This window comes from Dermacentor andersoni, chromosome 9 (genome assembly GCF_023375885.2).
Source record: "Dermacentor andersoni chromosome 9, qqDerAnde1_hic_scaffold, whole genome shotgun sequence".
Classification (NCBI taxonomy): Eukaryota; Metazoa; Arthropoda; class Arachnida; order Ixodida; family Ixodidae; genus Dermacentor; species Dermacentor andersoni.
In genome coordinates, this window is record NC_092822.1 from 17,573,587 (window position 1) to 17,590,546 (window position 16,960).

General features: G+C 47.0%; 2 protein-coding genes and 1 long non-coding RNA gene across 8 annotated transcripts in view; 1 reads left to right on the top strand and 2 right to left on the bottom strand.

Moving 5' to 3' along the window:
- Positions 1–3,909, bottom strand: part of LOC126527131 (sodium- and chloride-dependent glycine transporter 2-like) — a 29,214-nt gene extending 25,305 nt beyond the window's left edge. For 2 of the 4 annotated variants that reach the window (XM_072284441.1, XM_050174882.3), the window contains exons 1-2: positions 3,770–3,903; positions 411–532 (exon numbers count right to left, since the gene is read on the bottom strand). In XM_072284441.1, coding sequence (XP_072140542.1) covers positions 411–531 — 121 coding nt within the window. In that variant the 5' untranslated portion in view covers position 532; positions 3,770–3,903. Of the gene's footprint in view, positions 1–410; positions 533–3,769 lie in introns of all 4 variants that reach the window. The other 2 variants (XM_055068578.2, XM_055068577.1) reach the window with 2 other exon arrangements.
- LOC126527130 (sodium- and chloride-dependent glycine transporter 2-like) overlaps positions 1–16,960 on the top strand; it is a 107,095-nt gene that overhangs the window by 60,532 nt on the left and 29,603 nt on the right. The window lies entirely within an intron of this gene.
- On the bottom strand, positions 7,563–16,884 carry LOC126527148 (uncharacterized). Of its 2 annotated transcripts, XR_008611647.1 has the most exons (5): positions 16,815–16,884; positions 14,988–15,172; positions 9,642–13,149; positions 9,367–9,564; positions 7,563–9,288 (listed from the first exon to the last, which is right to left on the bottom strand). It is a non-coding gene; the product is annotated as an uncharacterized lncRNA (long non-coding RNA). The 2 variants fall into 2 exon arrangements; XR_007598727.2 differs by lacking the exon at positions 16,815–16,884 and having other exon boundaries at positions 14,988–16,189.

Sequence of the window (16,960 nt, forward strand, 5' to 3'; positions counted from 1 at the left end):
ACGCTGTCCCTACGTGACGTCCTGAAACATCTAGGGGTTCCCTAGTAGTTAATAAGCAAAGAATGTAAACAAACAGTAATCAATTTTAGGGGAACCACAGACTCAGCATAGCGAGTCTTCATAACTTCGCACCAGAAACGACCAAAACTTGCAAAAAAATCCACGAAACTTGCGAAATATACGGCGTCATACTAACGCGAGGCCGCTGTAGTTCCGACACTCGATCTTAAAAGGGAAACGATGCTCGTCATTTTTTTTTCCGCTAAACACCGTCAATTTCCCGACGGGTAAACGCATACAGACTTAAGTGTCCCTTAACAACTTTGCGAAAACATTAGGCACGTGACCTGTGGCGCGTCTTTGTCTCACCTCGCCGAGAGCCACCACTGTGCGCGTGCGCACACACTCACCCCCGCCGTTGTCGTAGGCAACGTACGGAAATCTCCAAATATTTCCCAGCCCGATGGACATCCCCGTGCTCGCCAGCAGGAACTCCACATTGTTGGCCCACTTCTGGCGCGGGACCTCCATCCTGTAATAAGTTTACGCCGCACAACACCGTTTGCGTTTTGGGACACAGTACGCACCTTGCCCTCGTGCGTGTCGTTGGAAATTTGCGATTCAATTTTATTATCCAAAATATATGCACATGTTGATCGTCTCCTTGGCAAGGAAACTGCACCAAATAGCTTATAGCTGACCCAAGGAGCCACTGTCAGGCGATAGATCACAGGGAATAACAAAATACGGCCATGAAGCGTCACGATATATAAGACATAAATAAGACGGTGGATTGGAATTAGTCCACGAAGCAGCATTTCTATAAACTAATTCGTGACAATGAAGTTGAAGGAATATGTCTCTATGTTGAATGCGCACAATGCGAAAACATTTCATCACAAGCATACCGGAAATTTTGGACATTGCACTGCATGCGGTCATTTGTCGAACTTCATGGCATAACTAGCGTAACTCGATGGGCAGCATTTATACAAATTATATTTTAAAAGGCTGCCTGAATTCCACAACATTCAGTAAGCAACGTCGAGAGGGTCTGCCCTCCTTGTAACATACGCATTTACGGAATTCATCCGTAACTTTCCTGCTGGGGTATAGCAGCGTTTTAATCCTGACCAAAACACTGCTATTGTCCTCTCTGTTATGACCCTCTATGAGGGTTGACAGTATTAATACATAAATAAATAACGCAGTAAAGACGTTACGATCAAATGCCGCAAATACGTACGTTATCGAAAAGGCGTACCCTCTGTACGTTGTTAAGTCAAAGTTTATGAAATTCAAGCGCCCTTCTGAAATATTTTCAGAAATGCTGCCCAAATGATGCATATTTTCATCACCTCACCTACTTATCTGCCGTCTTCCACTGCGCTTCCTATCCCTCGGCACCCATGCTGTAACGCTATGATCCACCGGTTATCTGCCCTACGCCTTACATGGCCTGCCCAGCTCTATATTTTTTCTCTTAATGTCAACTAGAATATCGGCTATCCCTGTTTGCTCTGATTCACACCGCTCTCTTCCAGTCTCTTAACGTTACGCCTAACATTTTTAATTCCATCGGTCCTTGTGCGTTCCTTAACTTGTCCTCGAGTTTTTGTTAACCTCTAGTTTTTGCCCCATATGTTTGCACCGGTAGAATGCAATGCAATGGTTGTACACTTTTCAATGACAGCGGGAAGCTCCCTGTCAGGATTTGATAATGCCTGCCGTATGCACTCTAACCTGTTTGCGTCCTTCTGTAAATTTCCTTCTCATGACAAGGGTCCCCTGAGTAATTGACTTAGATTAATGTAGTACTCCTGCACATACTGTAGAAGCTGACTGGCGATCATGGAATACTGGGGATGAATCGCAAATAAATGATTGAATACCTTAACCGATAAAGTGTAAGAGCAGGGTTGAAGATTAATATGCAGAAGGCAAAGGTAATATTCAGTAGCCTGGTAAGGAAGCAAGAATTTATGATCGCCAGTCAGCCTCTAGAGTAGGTGCAGGAATATGTTTAATTCCTCCCAGGGGGACCCTGATCATGAAAATGAACTTTACAGAAGCATAAAAATGCGTTGGAGCGCATACGGCAGGCATTACCAAACCCTGACTGGGAGCTTACCACTGCCATTGAAAATGTAAAATGATTGCATTCTACTGGTGCTAAAATACGGGGCAGAAACTTGGAGGTTCACAAAGAAGATCGAGAACACGGAACGCGCAGAGAGTGATGGAACAAAAAAAATGTTAAGAGACAGGAAGGGAGCCATGTGAAACAGCAAACGGGGATAGCCGATATTACAGTCAACATTAAGAGAAATAATGGTGCTGGGCAGCCCATGTTAATGTGCAGGGAAAATAATAGGTGGACCACAAGAGTTACAGAATGTGCGCTAAAGAAAGCTAAGCGCAGTCGGGGACGGCAGAAAATTAGATGGGGTGATCAAATTAGGAAATTTGCAGACGCAAGTTGGATTCAGCTAGCACAAGACAACGATAATCAGAGATCGGTGGGAGGGGCCTTTATCCTGCAGGGGGACATAAAAATTGGTTGAAGATGATAATACCTAGCGGTTGCATTGGTGTCTCACCTCCCACCTCAATTGTTGCTTCTGAAATCAGCTTAGTTACGGTTTCATTCATTACAACTTTGTTATCTTCACGTTCCTGTTTTAAAGCTGCATATTTGTTTGCGAGAACCAGTCTGAATTCGTATGCTTTAACCCTTACTGCATCTAGGTTGGCCTGTTTCTTCTTGATCAATTTAGCCCTTCCTCTTTTCAAATTGAGAGCAATCCTAGACTTCGCTAACCTATGATCACAACCATTTACCCTACCTAACACTACTACATCCAGCGATGCTGTGATTGGCAGAGTATGAAATTTATTTCATTTGTTTATCAATTTGGGTTTTTCCGCCTCCACTTCCTGCTACAGCGCTTCCTGAAAAAGGTAATTATTCAGTCTATTGCTTCCTGGGAATTCTACCAAAATATCTCCCCTACTATTTATAGAATCGGTGCGGTATCTACCAATTGCTTCTGGCCCAGCCTGCTTTTCCTCCACTTTTCCATTGAGGTCGCTTATGACTACCGTGTACTAAGTTTGAACCTTTCTCATTGCTAATTCATAACACTGATCTATTTCTTCATTATCATCGCCTGAGATTGGGGCGTAGGCTTCTCCTGCCTTTAAGCTATAGCTCCTACTTAATTTTATTACGACGACTGCTACCCTCTTGTTAACACTGTAGAATTCATCAATGTTGCCCGCTATATTCTTATGGATTAGGGATCTCACCCCGTATTCTCTCTTGTCTGGAAGGCCTCTGCATCAGAGGGCGCAGTCGTTAGCACTGTATAAGCCTCACCACTACTTTTAACCTCACTAAGGCCAATAATAACCTCACTAAGGCCAATAATATCTCACGCCATGCCTGATAGTTCCCCAAAGAGTCCTGCTAAGCTAGCCTCACTCGAGAGGGTTCGCGTGTTAAACGTTGCCTATGTCCAATTTCCAGCGGTGACCTGTCCGGATCCAGAGATAATTAGCACCCTCGCCACGTCCAAGGTCTGACCGCCGACTTGGTCACGTGCTGCGCAACCGCTAGGGACAGAGGGTCGTGGGATAATTGCAAGAGTCGTAGCTCGTAGTCACTTGCGTGGCGGCGTAGCTGGTTTTAACGTGCGGACAGGACGTCGCAAACTGAATACGCACCTCACGAATGCTGTCGCAGTAGAAAAAGCAAATCAAAACGCACCTGGCTGGTGCTTCCGCGGCCGCTTCGACGAGGCGGGCTCACTGGCTGGCGTGTCCTGTCGAACGGTGGGCACACCGGACACCAGCACGTGCTGTCTTCTTCTGCGTCTTCCTCGTCTCAGAAAGCGCACGTGCATACGCAAACATGCGGAAGTGTCTGCGTGTGGAGCTGCGGACTTTCCAAATTGTAAAGATGTAGCTTTGGGCAACAAAACTTACAGACTCAATGACGTCGTGTGCAACCTTTTAAATCAACGGATCATGAAAGTGGAGAAGTTAAAGTTGACTTAAACATTGAGTCCATGTGCCACGGTGTTCAACGTGAAACAGTCACCATGCTAAGTGAATCGAAAAGAAGATCAATAATTATCATAATTTCGTTTTCTGAACTTTTACCCATGTTGTGCAAACCGCCCAATTCTTGAATGATCTCCCAATGTGGGTATGTGCCACTTGTTGCAGAGGAACAACAAGAGCCACGGCCAATCCCCCTCGTGGGTGTGAGCCATACGTGTCGAGGGCACAACAACAACCAAAAGGCCAATTTGGTTCGTTGGTTGTTCAGCAGAATGCGTCGACGGAGTAGATGCTGCGTTTTCTTAATAAACTTTAGCGCTCAGAGGACGACACAAGGAGGCAAGAACGAGACAGGACAAGACCTTCTTGTGCAGTCCCGTTTGCGCTAAAGTTTACTGCGAATGGTTGGCTGTCCTTTAGAGTACTAGTGCAACCAAGTTTGGCACATCGGCCAAGAACGGGGCGGTACAACAGGTCAAGAATATGAAAAGAAATTTTGAGGAATTCAGACGAAGTTGATAACTGGAAGTTGTCAAATCAGTGACTAGGTGGCACTGATTAAGCGTATGCTTTGGGTAGTAATAACTAAATACAGTAAAGACTGCAAAAAATGAATATAAGCGAGAATGAGTAGCAAGCATCACATGTCATATCAAACGCCTCTACACACACACAAACCCACACACACACACACACAGCTAATAATAATAAAAAACAAAACTTTACGACCGATTTGCAATCAGCGTGATCGACGAGAAGGGCGAACTACTTACAGCCACACCCATACGTACCAAGGACGCGAGCACAGCGGTAGAGCTAGGCATAGCCCATGCCATCGCAACGTGCAAGAATACCCTGGTTACCATGGTGGCGGACTCGCAAGAAGCATGCAGAAGGTATGTGAACGGAAGGATCGGAAAGGCAGCACTTCAGGTCTTGAACAACAACGAAATAGAAGCAGCAGAAATCCTCTGGACGCCGGGACACGAGTCTCTCGCGGGGAACCAGGCGGCGCACGCCGCGGCTCGAGATCATGCAGGCTGAGCCACCTCCGACACTCAGAGAACACAGACCAACGACTGTGACGAGGATGATGAACGGATATCCAAGTACTCGAATATCTTGGCGCACCCCAGGAAGTAGAGGCATCGCTACCTGCCCGCGCATAAGACGATGAGTAGGGAACAAGCGCTAACCTGGAGAAGACTACAGGCTGGAACCTACCCTCATGGAACACCGCTGCACGCCATGTATCCGGGCACCTACGGGCGAGTCTGCAAGTTCTGCACGCCGGACAAGCCCAACACCTTGCGCCACATGGTGCTAGGGTGCAGGAATAACCGAGAAGTACCATCGTCATCATCACCGCCAGGCGACAAATGCAGGAAGATGCGGATTCAGAGGAAGAATCAGAAGACTAGTGGGAGGCTCTGCTGGTGACGCAGGACCCTGAGAACCAGCTACGGTTGGTGAACAGGGCTCGGGCAGCGGCAGCGAGCCATGGCTACCTGGACTGAGGAGGCCACCCACCTTTGGGCTCAAGAAGCCTGGTCTAGCAATAAAGTTCCTCTCTTGGAGGACGCTTAAGCTTCGCCTTTGAGAGTGAAACGCGATAGTATTAAAAGATCCCTGACTGCTTCTCACGCTTCCCGGCAACTGCGGCTTATGTAACCGTAATGTCTACCGGGAAACGCTGGTGGCGAATGCTACGCGCGAAGCAGAGCTTTCTGGTAGTAACGCGGCTTCTTACGCGGGCCGATCCCGGAGGTAGTGCATTCGAGCCAAAAGAAGTTGCATGATTTCCAGGCTTCTGTTATTGTTTCGCACTTTTAATGTTCAAGTCTGGGAAGCTTTAACACAAAAGGCACGCGCTGTCGGTGTTTTGTTTCATGACGTTTGTTTGCGGATTCACTGACCTCCAGCGAAGCACATACCCCTCCTGTCGTCGAGGCGACTGCCACGAATAGAGGAACCTACAATGGCACGTCAACCGGCTGGTACACGGCGAGTAGGAGCGAGGGCGCGCGCTCGCGCGCGCGCGCACACACACACACACACACACACACACACACAGTACACGATAGGAACGACTTATACGCTGCGCCAGCTGGACCAGAGTGTCGTTGGCGCAAAGTAACGTAGTGATGCCGGCTGGCCGTCACATACTCTCGGGGAGCTAGAAAGCGGGGCGAGGAATTGCCAAGACGGAGACGGCAGGCGGGTCGTGCAACAAGTCTCTCGAGGCGTGCCTCTCGCTTTGCAGGTCCGGGGCATGAAGCCAGTGCTTCCAGAGTCGGCCGTAAGCGGGAACATTCGTAGCGTGCAACTTCGACAAGCGCTGAGACTGTTAGCGCGTAATTAGGACCAGCAGGACCTCGGGGCATGGTGCGACGCAGAAGGCAGCCGACACGAGGCACGCCGAAGTGGACGGAAAATGCAAAATGGCGGTTCAAGCCCCCGGATGCTCGCTATATGCCCGTATATGCCCACGACGACCACTATGCTAAGCTCTTCGGTGCATGCGTTGATAGGCCCGAGCATTTCTTCTCGCATCGGTCGAATGTCAAACTACGTAACTGACTCGCTAGACGCCGCACCGCTGTTCTCACCGCAATCGGCGCTAGCGTTGATTGTAAAACAAAGGGGGGGGGGGGGAGTAGCCTGCATACAGTTGCCGAAGTCCGATTGTTCTGGAAGCTTCCAAATGCTTCCACTTTGTTCTTGGACATACGATGGCGTTAGCGCTGTCGCCGTAGTTTTATCGATATTACAACCCGTCGACGGAACCTTCGCGGTTCCCAGGCCGCCTTCGCGTTGGGCTCCGGCAGCGAGCATGACTTGCAGCTCATGACCGCGCGTCGCAACATGCGTCGAGTTGTCTGTACATGCAGTCCCCTGCTCCTGCCGCACCGTTTCTGCACAAACAAAAAAAATTGAACTTCTAGGCGTTCATTTGCGTGCCTGAATCACACTAGCCGACTAAGAGACACTGCGCAGCAGGGGGACTCAGGTTTCGACCGCCGGGGGTTCCTTCGGGCGCATCTAAAACTAGGTACACGCGCTTTTTTTTCCTCCCATTTCGGCCTTTATCGAAATGCTACCGCCGCGGCCCTGATCGAATCCTTTACCTGGAGCCGAACGATGGAACCCCACAGCCACTCGGCAGATTAACCGCTTCGGAGTGCTATAGTGACACAGGTTCACCGTTCGTTAAAGGCATGCGCATTACCAACGTCTCTATCACTGTATTACTTGCGCCACTAACATCCGGAATAGAAAAAAAAGCTGGTGTCCTAAAACGCTAGCATCCTGTCTTTGCGTGTCAGAGTATAGGAAGAACCGCTTTCTATTGACTTTATTCTCCACTTTTCCATTGCGTTGCTAGCAGTGATGCTCCCATTGAGTCTGTGTCGCTCGACCAGTTGCAGACAGCGAATTTGCCATTATGGTTGGCTGGCACGGCACAGTCTGCACTACATTGAGTTAGCGAGACGGGCAACAGGAATAAGAAGTTTTATTTTGACAGAATATTTGGGGGCAACGTGCAGTTTATTGCAATGCATGCTCAGCACAAACAGCGCAAAACACGACTTCAGTAAACGAAATAAAAGCGATTCAATGCTAGCTGACGATTTCAAGATGTTGCAAGCAGCAGCATATAGTGCATTAACATACAAACATACATTTATGCATTTGTACAGGAATACATATCAAATACATACCGGGATTTAGATAGCACAGTTGCCTATACATGTCTACACATGGCGTCGGGGGAGTACATGTAGCCCCTTCGAAGCAGCTGTTTGACAATGGCTCACGCGGTGTGCTTTAATCACGAAATTGGACAACTGTGCGTAACTACAGTCAGCGGGCAGCGACGTCACAGCTGCGTCAAGGGTACCATGACGCTTCAGTATTCCTACCGACCTTGCAGGGTACGCGATAGTTGTGCACACAAATATATCAAACAACGGCGCAGTATACGCGGTGAACAAGCGACGACAGCGGGTAGCACTGTCCGATAAACAAACGGCAGGCAATACATAAGTTGGACCATGTAGATTCATGAAAGAATTTAATTAGTTATCACCAAAAAAACAAGAAACAGCGAACCCGGTGACATTTCCCAGCAACCAGTCTTAAAGATGCACGTCATTATCATGAGCAAATCAGGAAATTTTTGTTGGCGAGAATAACCACCCTCCCCTTTCCCATTCATTGGCATTGTGTCCTTTTGTAGTGGTATGTTCATCTTTTCTAGTCCGTGACGAGCGACGTGGAAGAACCGAGAATGTGTGAAGACCGTTTCTGGCACGAGAAAGACGCCTGAACAAATCCGCTGAATGCGGAAATGAGCACCGAGGCCAACCCGAGGACCAAAGCCAAAGAAACGAGCGTGTCAACCAAGCGGATGTCCATAGACGATAGTAAACCATGAAACCAGGAACTTTTCAACAGGAATGAAAGAGCAAAAATGAAGCACCAACTGGGACGCTGGAAAGGCTACCGAAATATAAAAAATTCGAAGTGCACCGAGTATACCAGTGGAGCTCATGTCATACGTTCTCGACCGAACAAAAGGAACACAGGAGTAAGGCGACTGATCGACGAATGATCGTGCGTGTGTGTGCGCGCGCGCACACACACACACACACACACACACACACACACACACACACACACACACACACACACACACTACGAAAGTGCACAATGTGAATGAATGTCCATTACTCTCGCCACCAAAAATTTGCAGATCGGCTCATTAATACATCGACAATCCTTATTACTGACTGAGTGGTGTCCATGTAACCAGACCTTTTTACTGCTCTGCTTCGTATTAACCCGATTCCTAGAAGCACCATCTATTCGCTGAGCAGCGTACCACTCTTCCAAAGCAGAAAAGCTTGCCACACTAAATCTGTTACATATGCCTGCGGAAAAAGGCAACATCGAAGAACTGTAGGAGCACATCCGATGGACGGTCGCGGGACGGCGACGAGACGCAGTCCTTGAGAACATGAACACGTCGTTAGCACAGTGCAGGACACCGCCAAGACAGGCGTGCGACGCCTTCACGAGTATGAGGAAGCGTGCTGTATGGATTCTGGGGCAGGACGATCGGGCTGAAGATAGTCGCTCTTGAGGTAAGGCCAGGAGTCTTGCGAATGATCGTGCTGTAACATTTCCCTCCCGCCACAAGCGACAGCAAACACTGGGAACCTGAAACGACACAAGCACCGTTTGTTGGTCATTCGAAAGCACGCAGTCGCAGGACAGTCGTCCGTATGTGATATTTACCAGAATTAAGTGCAAGCGCGCCAGGCTAAGTCCAGTCTGCCAGCAGGACGCCACTGGCAAGAGAATGTAGACTAGCAGTCACTCCTGTCACAGGGGATGCTCGTGCCCGAAGAAATCTTTTGGAGCGCAGACCGTAGAGTCGTGCAGGAGCGCGCTGGGTACCCTCGTGGACCGCAATAGAAAGCAGGAGTGCTGAGCCTGGAACGACACAGTGCTTATTTGTTAACCACGGGAAGAGACAGCCGTATAACGAGCCGTGTGTAGGCGACACTTACCAGAAGTGGTGCAGGGCGAGGAGACAAGTCCAGTCTACCAGCAGGACGCCACTGGAGAATGTAGAATTGCAGTCGCTCCTGCCGCAGGTGATGCTCGTGCCCGAAGTAATGTTTTGGAGCGCAGACCGTAGACGAAACGAAGATAGAATGGAAAATGGAAAGCATTCTCGAATGGATTTTTCCTTACAAATGTGGTCTAGAATAAGAAATTTGAAACTCAAATCCACTATGGTTTTTGACGACAGAAGAACTGACGAAAATTACGCTAAGAAAAAGTTGAATATGGCCAATAATGCCCGAATTCCTGAGAAAGAAACGATACATGAATTGAACCATGCAGTTACATCCTGCACAAGGACTGTTCAGAAGGATAGAGAGCAAGTGAACGTGGAAACCAATGTAGTAGCAACTGGAATACTATCCCGAAAGCTGAAGACAAATTCAGTACCGAGAGAAAAGTACAGCTGTTCAATGCGAGAGGTTTCACGCTTGAAATGGCATAAAGACCGCGATCGGAAGGATCAATGTTAAATACTATGTCGCATCAAGCAAATGCCAGAAGACCAACAAGAAAAGCAAGCCTAGTATTTGACGCCTCGTGGTCAGGATTAAGAATGTTTTGAATGATAACCTTCAGGCAGGAGGGGAGAGAAACTGGATGAGATACCGGTTTGCTTCCCTGCCCTGGGAGAAGTGCAAGGGCAAATGAAAGACGGAGAAGACAGCAGCGAGAAAAAGCAAAGTAGCTGAAAAAACAACACTGTAGTGATCGTCGTGTAGGTGAAGGCAGGAGGAGATTTGAGTGCAGGTGTACTAACAATAATAATGAATTTTCGAAGGAACGCTTGCAATGACAGTAAATGTAATTCGGTTTGCACTGATGAAGTTATGCTTGGAACATCATAAGAAAACCAGGGAAAATGCATGAACAAGGAATCAAGAACAAAAAAAATCGCCAAGCTTCAATGAATCTTAGGAAAGACATCAACCAGTGATGAGAATTTTAATGCGCATCAAGACGCCGTTCCTACGTGATCAAGCGAGACTAGAGTTCTAGGAGTAAAATGGGTCACGGCCGACGGTATTCTGCTATCGGTATGCAATAACGAGGAATAATCGAAATATGTTGGGACAACCGTCTTCCAGACGAGGATAAATGATCTATGGAGGAATGCATCCAGGAAAATCAGAATAAATCGACAATATGAAACGGAACAGCAACACACTTTATCGGATGCAAGCTCGGCGGTGTATTCAAGTGCAGCATTCATAATACTGTCATATCAGAGCGGAGACAGTGCTGATCCTGACAAAAAACAGCTCTAATGCATACCGTCGTCATTCTAGCAAAAGTAGAACTTGTGAGCATCAGTAAAGTACTGGACCACTCGTACAATCATGCTGCATGGGAGAAAGAAAATGCTTGAAGCACAAGTTGAACAGACAAAAAATCAAGGATTGCTCAGTAGGAGAACTATGGGGACACGTCATCGGTAGTGAAAAATCTACCAGATATAACCAGGAGGCACCGTAGAAAAGATTTCGTAGTGAATAATTTTGTGGAAGGGATGCGAGTTGATGCCGACCAAGGAATAGCAGTTACAAAATGCCGGATAATGGAAGGACAGAAGGAGATGAATCACGTGTTAGATACACGTCGAAAAGGAGCTCAAGACGAGGAATTGAAGTTGACAGGTTCAGGATTTACTTGAATATTGGGAAGGTAAATGCGTGAATGTTTCGTTCCGTGAATAATATTAGCAGACAAGTTCAATGGTCCACTAAAAGCAGAAGAAACAAATGCCAAATGTCACTTCACGGGCACCTTTGGCAGAGCCTATACGACAAGACGAGCAGCAACCGATCACATATAGAAGGAAGAAATCTTTACTGTTAGTGCGACACGTATATGGGCAAACTGCACGACGGAGTACGTGGAACACCCACTCGTATAACGACGAGATTTCGGGCAAAGGGGACGAAAATAAGTAATACGACAGTGCGTTGTGTGGCGAAGATAATGTTACAGGACCTTGTAAGAGGAAGTACCTCCTCTTGACGATGGACTAAAGAATATCACATTGTTTGAAATTGTTTGGCTATGTTTCAATGGTGCTCAGGGACGAACTAGAAAAGAAAGGAGACATTGCCATATTGCGTAACAGCTTTCACATGCGCCGTGACAAGAGGTGTACACTGCGAAACTGGTGGAGACTCTTCAGCTCTGTTTCTACACTCTTTCCGGTGCTTCCCAGCTCGAAAATAAATGATCAGCGACAACGCAAGACACCGGAAAACTAAGGAATTGAATGTTGTCACAACATTACGTCGCCAAACAACTGAAGAGTTCGTGACCAATCACCAAGTGGAATTACCTACTGAAGCACAGTAAGGGGGCGGCTTCTTATAAAGGCCCGTCCGTACTTTTCAAGTCATCTGCGAAATACGATTGGCCGACATGTACTGCACAATGGAGAATTAGATACCTTAATATACGAAGTGTGTCAAGAATAACCAACTGTTAACGCAAGTTCACGATGGACTTAGAGAACCCATTCCTTTAGCTCTTGCAGACCCTACGGGCGGAAACAGAAGCCTGGGAGGAGACATTGAAGAATAGGACGGCAACCTTCGATAAAGGAGAGACCATGTGAAGTTACAAAAGCACTGTAAAATATGCCACTGAGAGTAGACGAAATAAATGATGCGTCAGGAAATGATGTCACCTAATATCACCAGGAACTGAAGTCCGACGTCGTCTTACATGGAGAGTGACATTCAAGAGCCTATTGTAAAATCGGCGTGACGAAGGAAGTTTTCCGTAGCATGAACCAAACGTCGAGGACCGGCAGAGTTTATACATTCGACAGCAAATTTCGCCGGAAGCCCACAAAGTTTGTATGCTTGCCGCACCGGGAACATGTAGGAACATGATTAAGGAAAAGAGCACTGAAAGAAAAGGAACAGCCGCCATTGGAAAAGCTCCATCTCACAACAAAGCTTCATTCAAAAGAGACGTTCGGAACCTCAAACGCCACAGGGCTTGGACACCGCACGAGAAAACATCCGTAGTACCATTGGAGAGTATATGGTACTTGTCAGAAGTAGGGCAGCGAGATGAACGAATCTCCGTCTGCCAGTTGGAAGCCACCGGCGAGAAAAATGCAGACGTAAAACAGCCGGCCATAGGACGAGTAGAGATGAGGTTAAGCTCTGTACCGTAGGCTGGAGACTAGATGTGCAGAAGCGCCCGCTGGATATGCTTGTGAATAGCCGCAACGGAAAGCAGACTGTAGGAACCTGCAATCACGCAAGGCTTGTTAAACACTCGAGAACACAGTCATACTACGTTTCTAGGGTTCATGGTACTTGCCAGAAGTAGTGCCGGGCGAGGAACAAAGTCCAGTCCACCAGCAAGACTTCACCGGCGAGGGAATGCGATTGATGCGAAGACACTGGATCATCTTCCAACTCTTGAGGGCCGCAATCGAAAGCACACGTCGGCATCCTGAAAGCACAACATTCGTACTGAGCATTTGCAATAAAATACTTGAACGCGTACTGCACAAGAAATTATAGAGGTTTCTAAAAAGAATAACGTAAGCCACCCCAAATTGGTTGTTTAGACGATAAGGCAACTGAGCTAGCTATACTGGAAACAAAGTCTTATAATAAGTATGGACCAAACGTTGTATGCAGTGGAAGTCTGTCTGGACCGAGGCTTTTGATTCAGTCAACTACCAAGTAATTTTCCAGAAGCTGTATTCTTACGGAATTAGAGGGTGCGGGCTAAGCCTTATTAGAAGCTATTTGCAAAATGGTACGCAACATGTTACACTGAGTTTATCATCGTCCAAACTAATCTGCGACTACAGATGCACCAAGAGGCTCATTAGGGCTGCTTTTCGTTTTTCTTTGTATGTGCCATACGACTTGTATTCCGCTAATGGAAAAATGCTTTCGTACACAACTCAGGGCTGTCCAGTGTGACGGCAGACGTGCTCGGCCTCTGTCCCGACGTGTGAGCGGCCCGCATCAGTCGCGGACTGATCCCTCAGGCCCTAAATAAAGCTCTTCATACCATATCATACCGATGACATCAATTTCTTGATGTGATGCAGAATTAACACAATGTAAATACGCGGTGAGGAGAGTTGCCAAAGATGCTAGATGGAAACTACGAGTAGCTTAATGTGAACGTCAGTTAAAGTACGAATTTATTTGGGTTTGAAGCGCTAGAGAGTTACTATTTAGAATTTATATGTGCATCAATGTGCAGCATACAAACTAACATTTTGTATTTTCGTGTATCGCGAGTCTATCTTGTAATGAGCATGTGAATTGAACTTGAAGCTGTCAACCCGAATGGGCTCTTTAGGAAGGATCAGACACCGAATACCTGCTAGGTTCAGGCTAAGTATATTTTTGATACAATCAGATCCTGTATTCTGTTCTACGGGGCAGAAGCACTAGAACATCAGAAGGCTAACGATGTTACAAAAGAAGCGTTGCCATGCGCTTGAAATCGAGAAACACGGACTCTGCTAGGGATTTTCATGACTGTTACAAATTGCTATTCACAAGCAAACTACACACGTGCGGACGCTCAACGTATCTATACCGAGGTTAAATGAGCCAAACGAAAACGAAAAGAGGCTTGAAAATAAATGCAGCTCAAAAATGTGTTAATTGCCAAAACTAAGGACAAATTATGACAGACGGAACATTAGCTTCTAGAACCGTGCTGTCTGTAATGATTGCATGTTTAATTTGAGTGTCAAGATTGGCAAGTCCCAGAGACATTTCAGAAAGCTTTAGAGAGATTTATTAAGGGAGCAATCGAACTTTTTCCCTAGGGCTTAGGTAATACCAAACTTGCCATCCCCCCCTTTTCTTACATTTTTTGCAGTGTACTTAAACTTCCACAACAAAGGGTTAGTCGGTTTGGTTTACCTGATTACTTGTAGAATTTTAAGTTTATTCTTGCACCGTTTGCCTTACGATAAATGCATTCCCTTTAATGTATTACTTGTCCAGGTATTTAAGTTGATATGTCTGGAGTGCATCAAGACTTATATTGCGTTGATTTATTTTTGTGGAACAACAGTATTATGCTACCGTTTCCACTGGAGTAAAAATGTTGACTGGGACGCAGTCAGGCGTAGACAAACATTTTTACTACTTCCCTTTTCTTGCTTTCCTTTGTAGTATATTCATTTTCCAATTGAGAATAAAATGAATATATTTAACTAGAAAGGAAGATCAAATTCAAATTAACTGAAACAACAAGGCTTATTTTTAATCACTGGAGGACAGCCATAGCACAAATCAGCACGTGGTACTTACCGTAGTAGCGCAGGGCGATGCGCAACGTCGTCTGCCAGCAAGACCAAGGGGTCACGGTCGGTCGCGGTAGGAGTGGTGCTCTAGGCCATCTCCCGAGGGGGACGTTGGGAGGATAGCAACCGTCGAGCAGAGCACGGGATATCTTTTCTACACGTGGGCCGCAATCGTAAGCAGAGGTAGAGATTCTGAAAAAAAAAAAAAAAAAAACAAGGCATGGACATGGCAGCGTCACCAGCCCTCGGGTGGCAATTAAACCGTTCACAGACATTCTGCAGCTAATGTTCGCGTGGGTTTAACCTGCGTGCGTGGGACAAGGCGGAGCGGTTCGACGAGACTTGGTCTGTGCAAGAGCACAACGCCACGAGCTGCTTCCTGCCACATCTTTCGTCGGATTAACCGGTGCGACTACGAATAGCTACAGTTGTGTACCACTCTGCACATATCGCGACGATGCAACCACCCCTCTGAACTGTAAAAGGCCGCACCGGCAACACCATTGTCACGGGGCGTCGCAGCGCTGCCAGCATGATGGTTGTTTTTCCTACTTCTGGCGTGGCCCCGGACACCTTTGTGATCGACACGACCGTGTATTAAAAAGCTTACGCCAGGAGGAGACATTGAAACCGTCCCAGGACCAGAAGGTAAGCAGATTGCGAAGGAACATTAGGAGACTTGCCGATATGAAGGACAAGCTACAGGTTGATATAGAAACTAAATTACACTCGTTAATGATGACTAAGAAAAGATCACTGATGCTTGCGAAATCCTGATTTGTGCGAATGGCGTATGATGAACACTTGGAAAAAGAATCGAGCACTAGGGAAAAATCGCTCGGGAGGTGAAATTTGATTGTCGACGGCATCCCTGAGGTGGAAGGTGAATCGAGTAAGCTACCGGAAAATGAACTTGCTGCGGCGTTTGTTGACAGCGGCAAAACCAATCGGGTCGGTTGACGCCCAGTTCCAGGCCTGCCCGTTCCAGACTAGCGCAAGTTCCAGCGACTAGGGTTCTATCTTGTCTGCAGCCGAATGGCAGGAACGTTCCTCGAGCTCTTGGTCATTACACAGTTAAAAACTTGATCAGGACACGCTTGGCCAGGAAGCAGTAAGTATTGAACGCCTCCACTGTTTATGCAAGCCAAGAAGCAAGGCAAGAATGTGTTATAATTAGGCGCCTGAATTCGCGGAAAGAAAAGGCATGTGAAAAGAGGAAAAGAAGCTATTTGAAAGAAAATTGAATACGGATTAGTAATTGAAGCAATACCTTACACGAGAGGTCAGAAAAGGTTGGGACAACAAAAGAAATACACCGTAAGAAGGAAGTGTCCATCGCGATCGAGAAACTGCATGAGGAATCTGCCATACGTCTGGTGCGAGCGAAACGATAAAGTGCCGTCGCAAAGAACTTGTGCAGATCTAACGGACGTGCTACAATCTGAAGTGAAGCTTTCTTGCAACGATTCATTGCGGCGTATTTGGGGGAACGCGAGCGCACGTTCTCTCCTATAACCGCGCTTCACAATGTGAAAAAATTTATACAGTTGGAGTTGATTGCATCTTCATTTTAGTTGTACTAATTACTTCGCCAGACCCCTTGTGGGTAATGTACCATAGCATAGAGATCAACACGCAGCAGTCATCGCCAAGAGTTTAAACTCGCGTTGGCACGACACGTGACCCTCGCTTCTTGGGCAGTCGCCGTTCTGCACATGGGTCAATGTACCATCCACTAAAGACGTTCCTGCACTTATTAGACTTAGCGTGCACGATTTAGCTTGCACTCGAGAGCAAAGCCGTAGTACTACTGGCGTCTGTACATGGTACTTACGCGTAGTAGTCCAGGCCCACAAGAACACACCGACGACGGAACACGGTGCGCGGCGGTGCGAGTGACGCTCTGGAAAATAGCGAGGACAGTAAGCACACACGCTGAAAAAACGAACAGCAACAACGGCAATGAAACGGACCGCATAC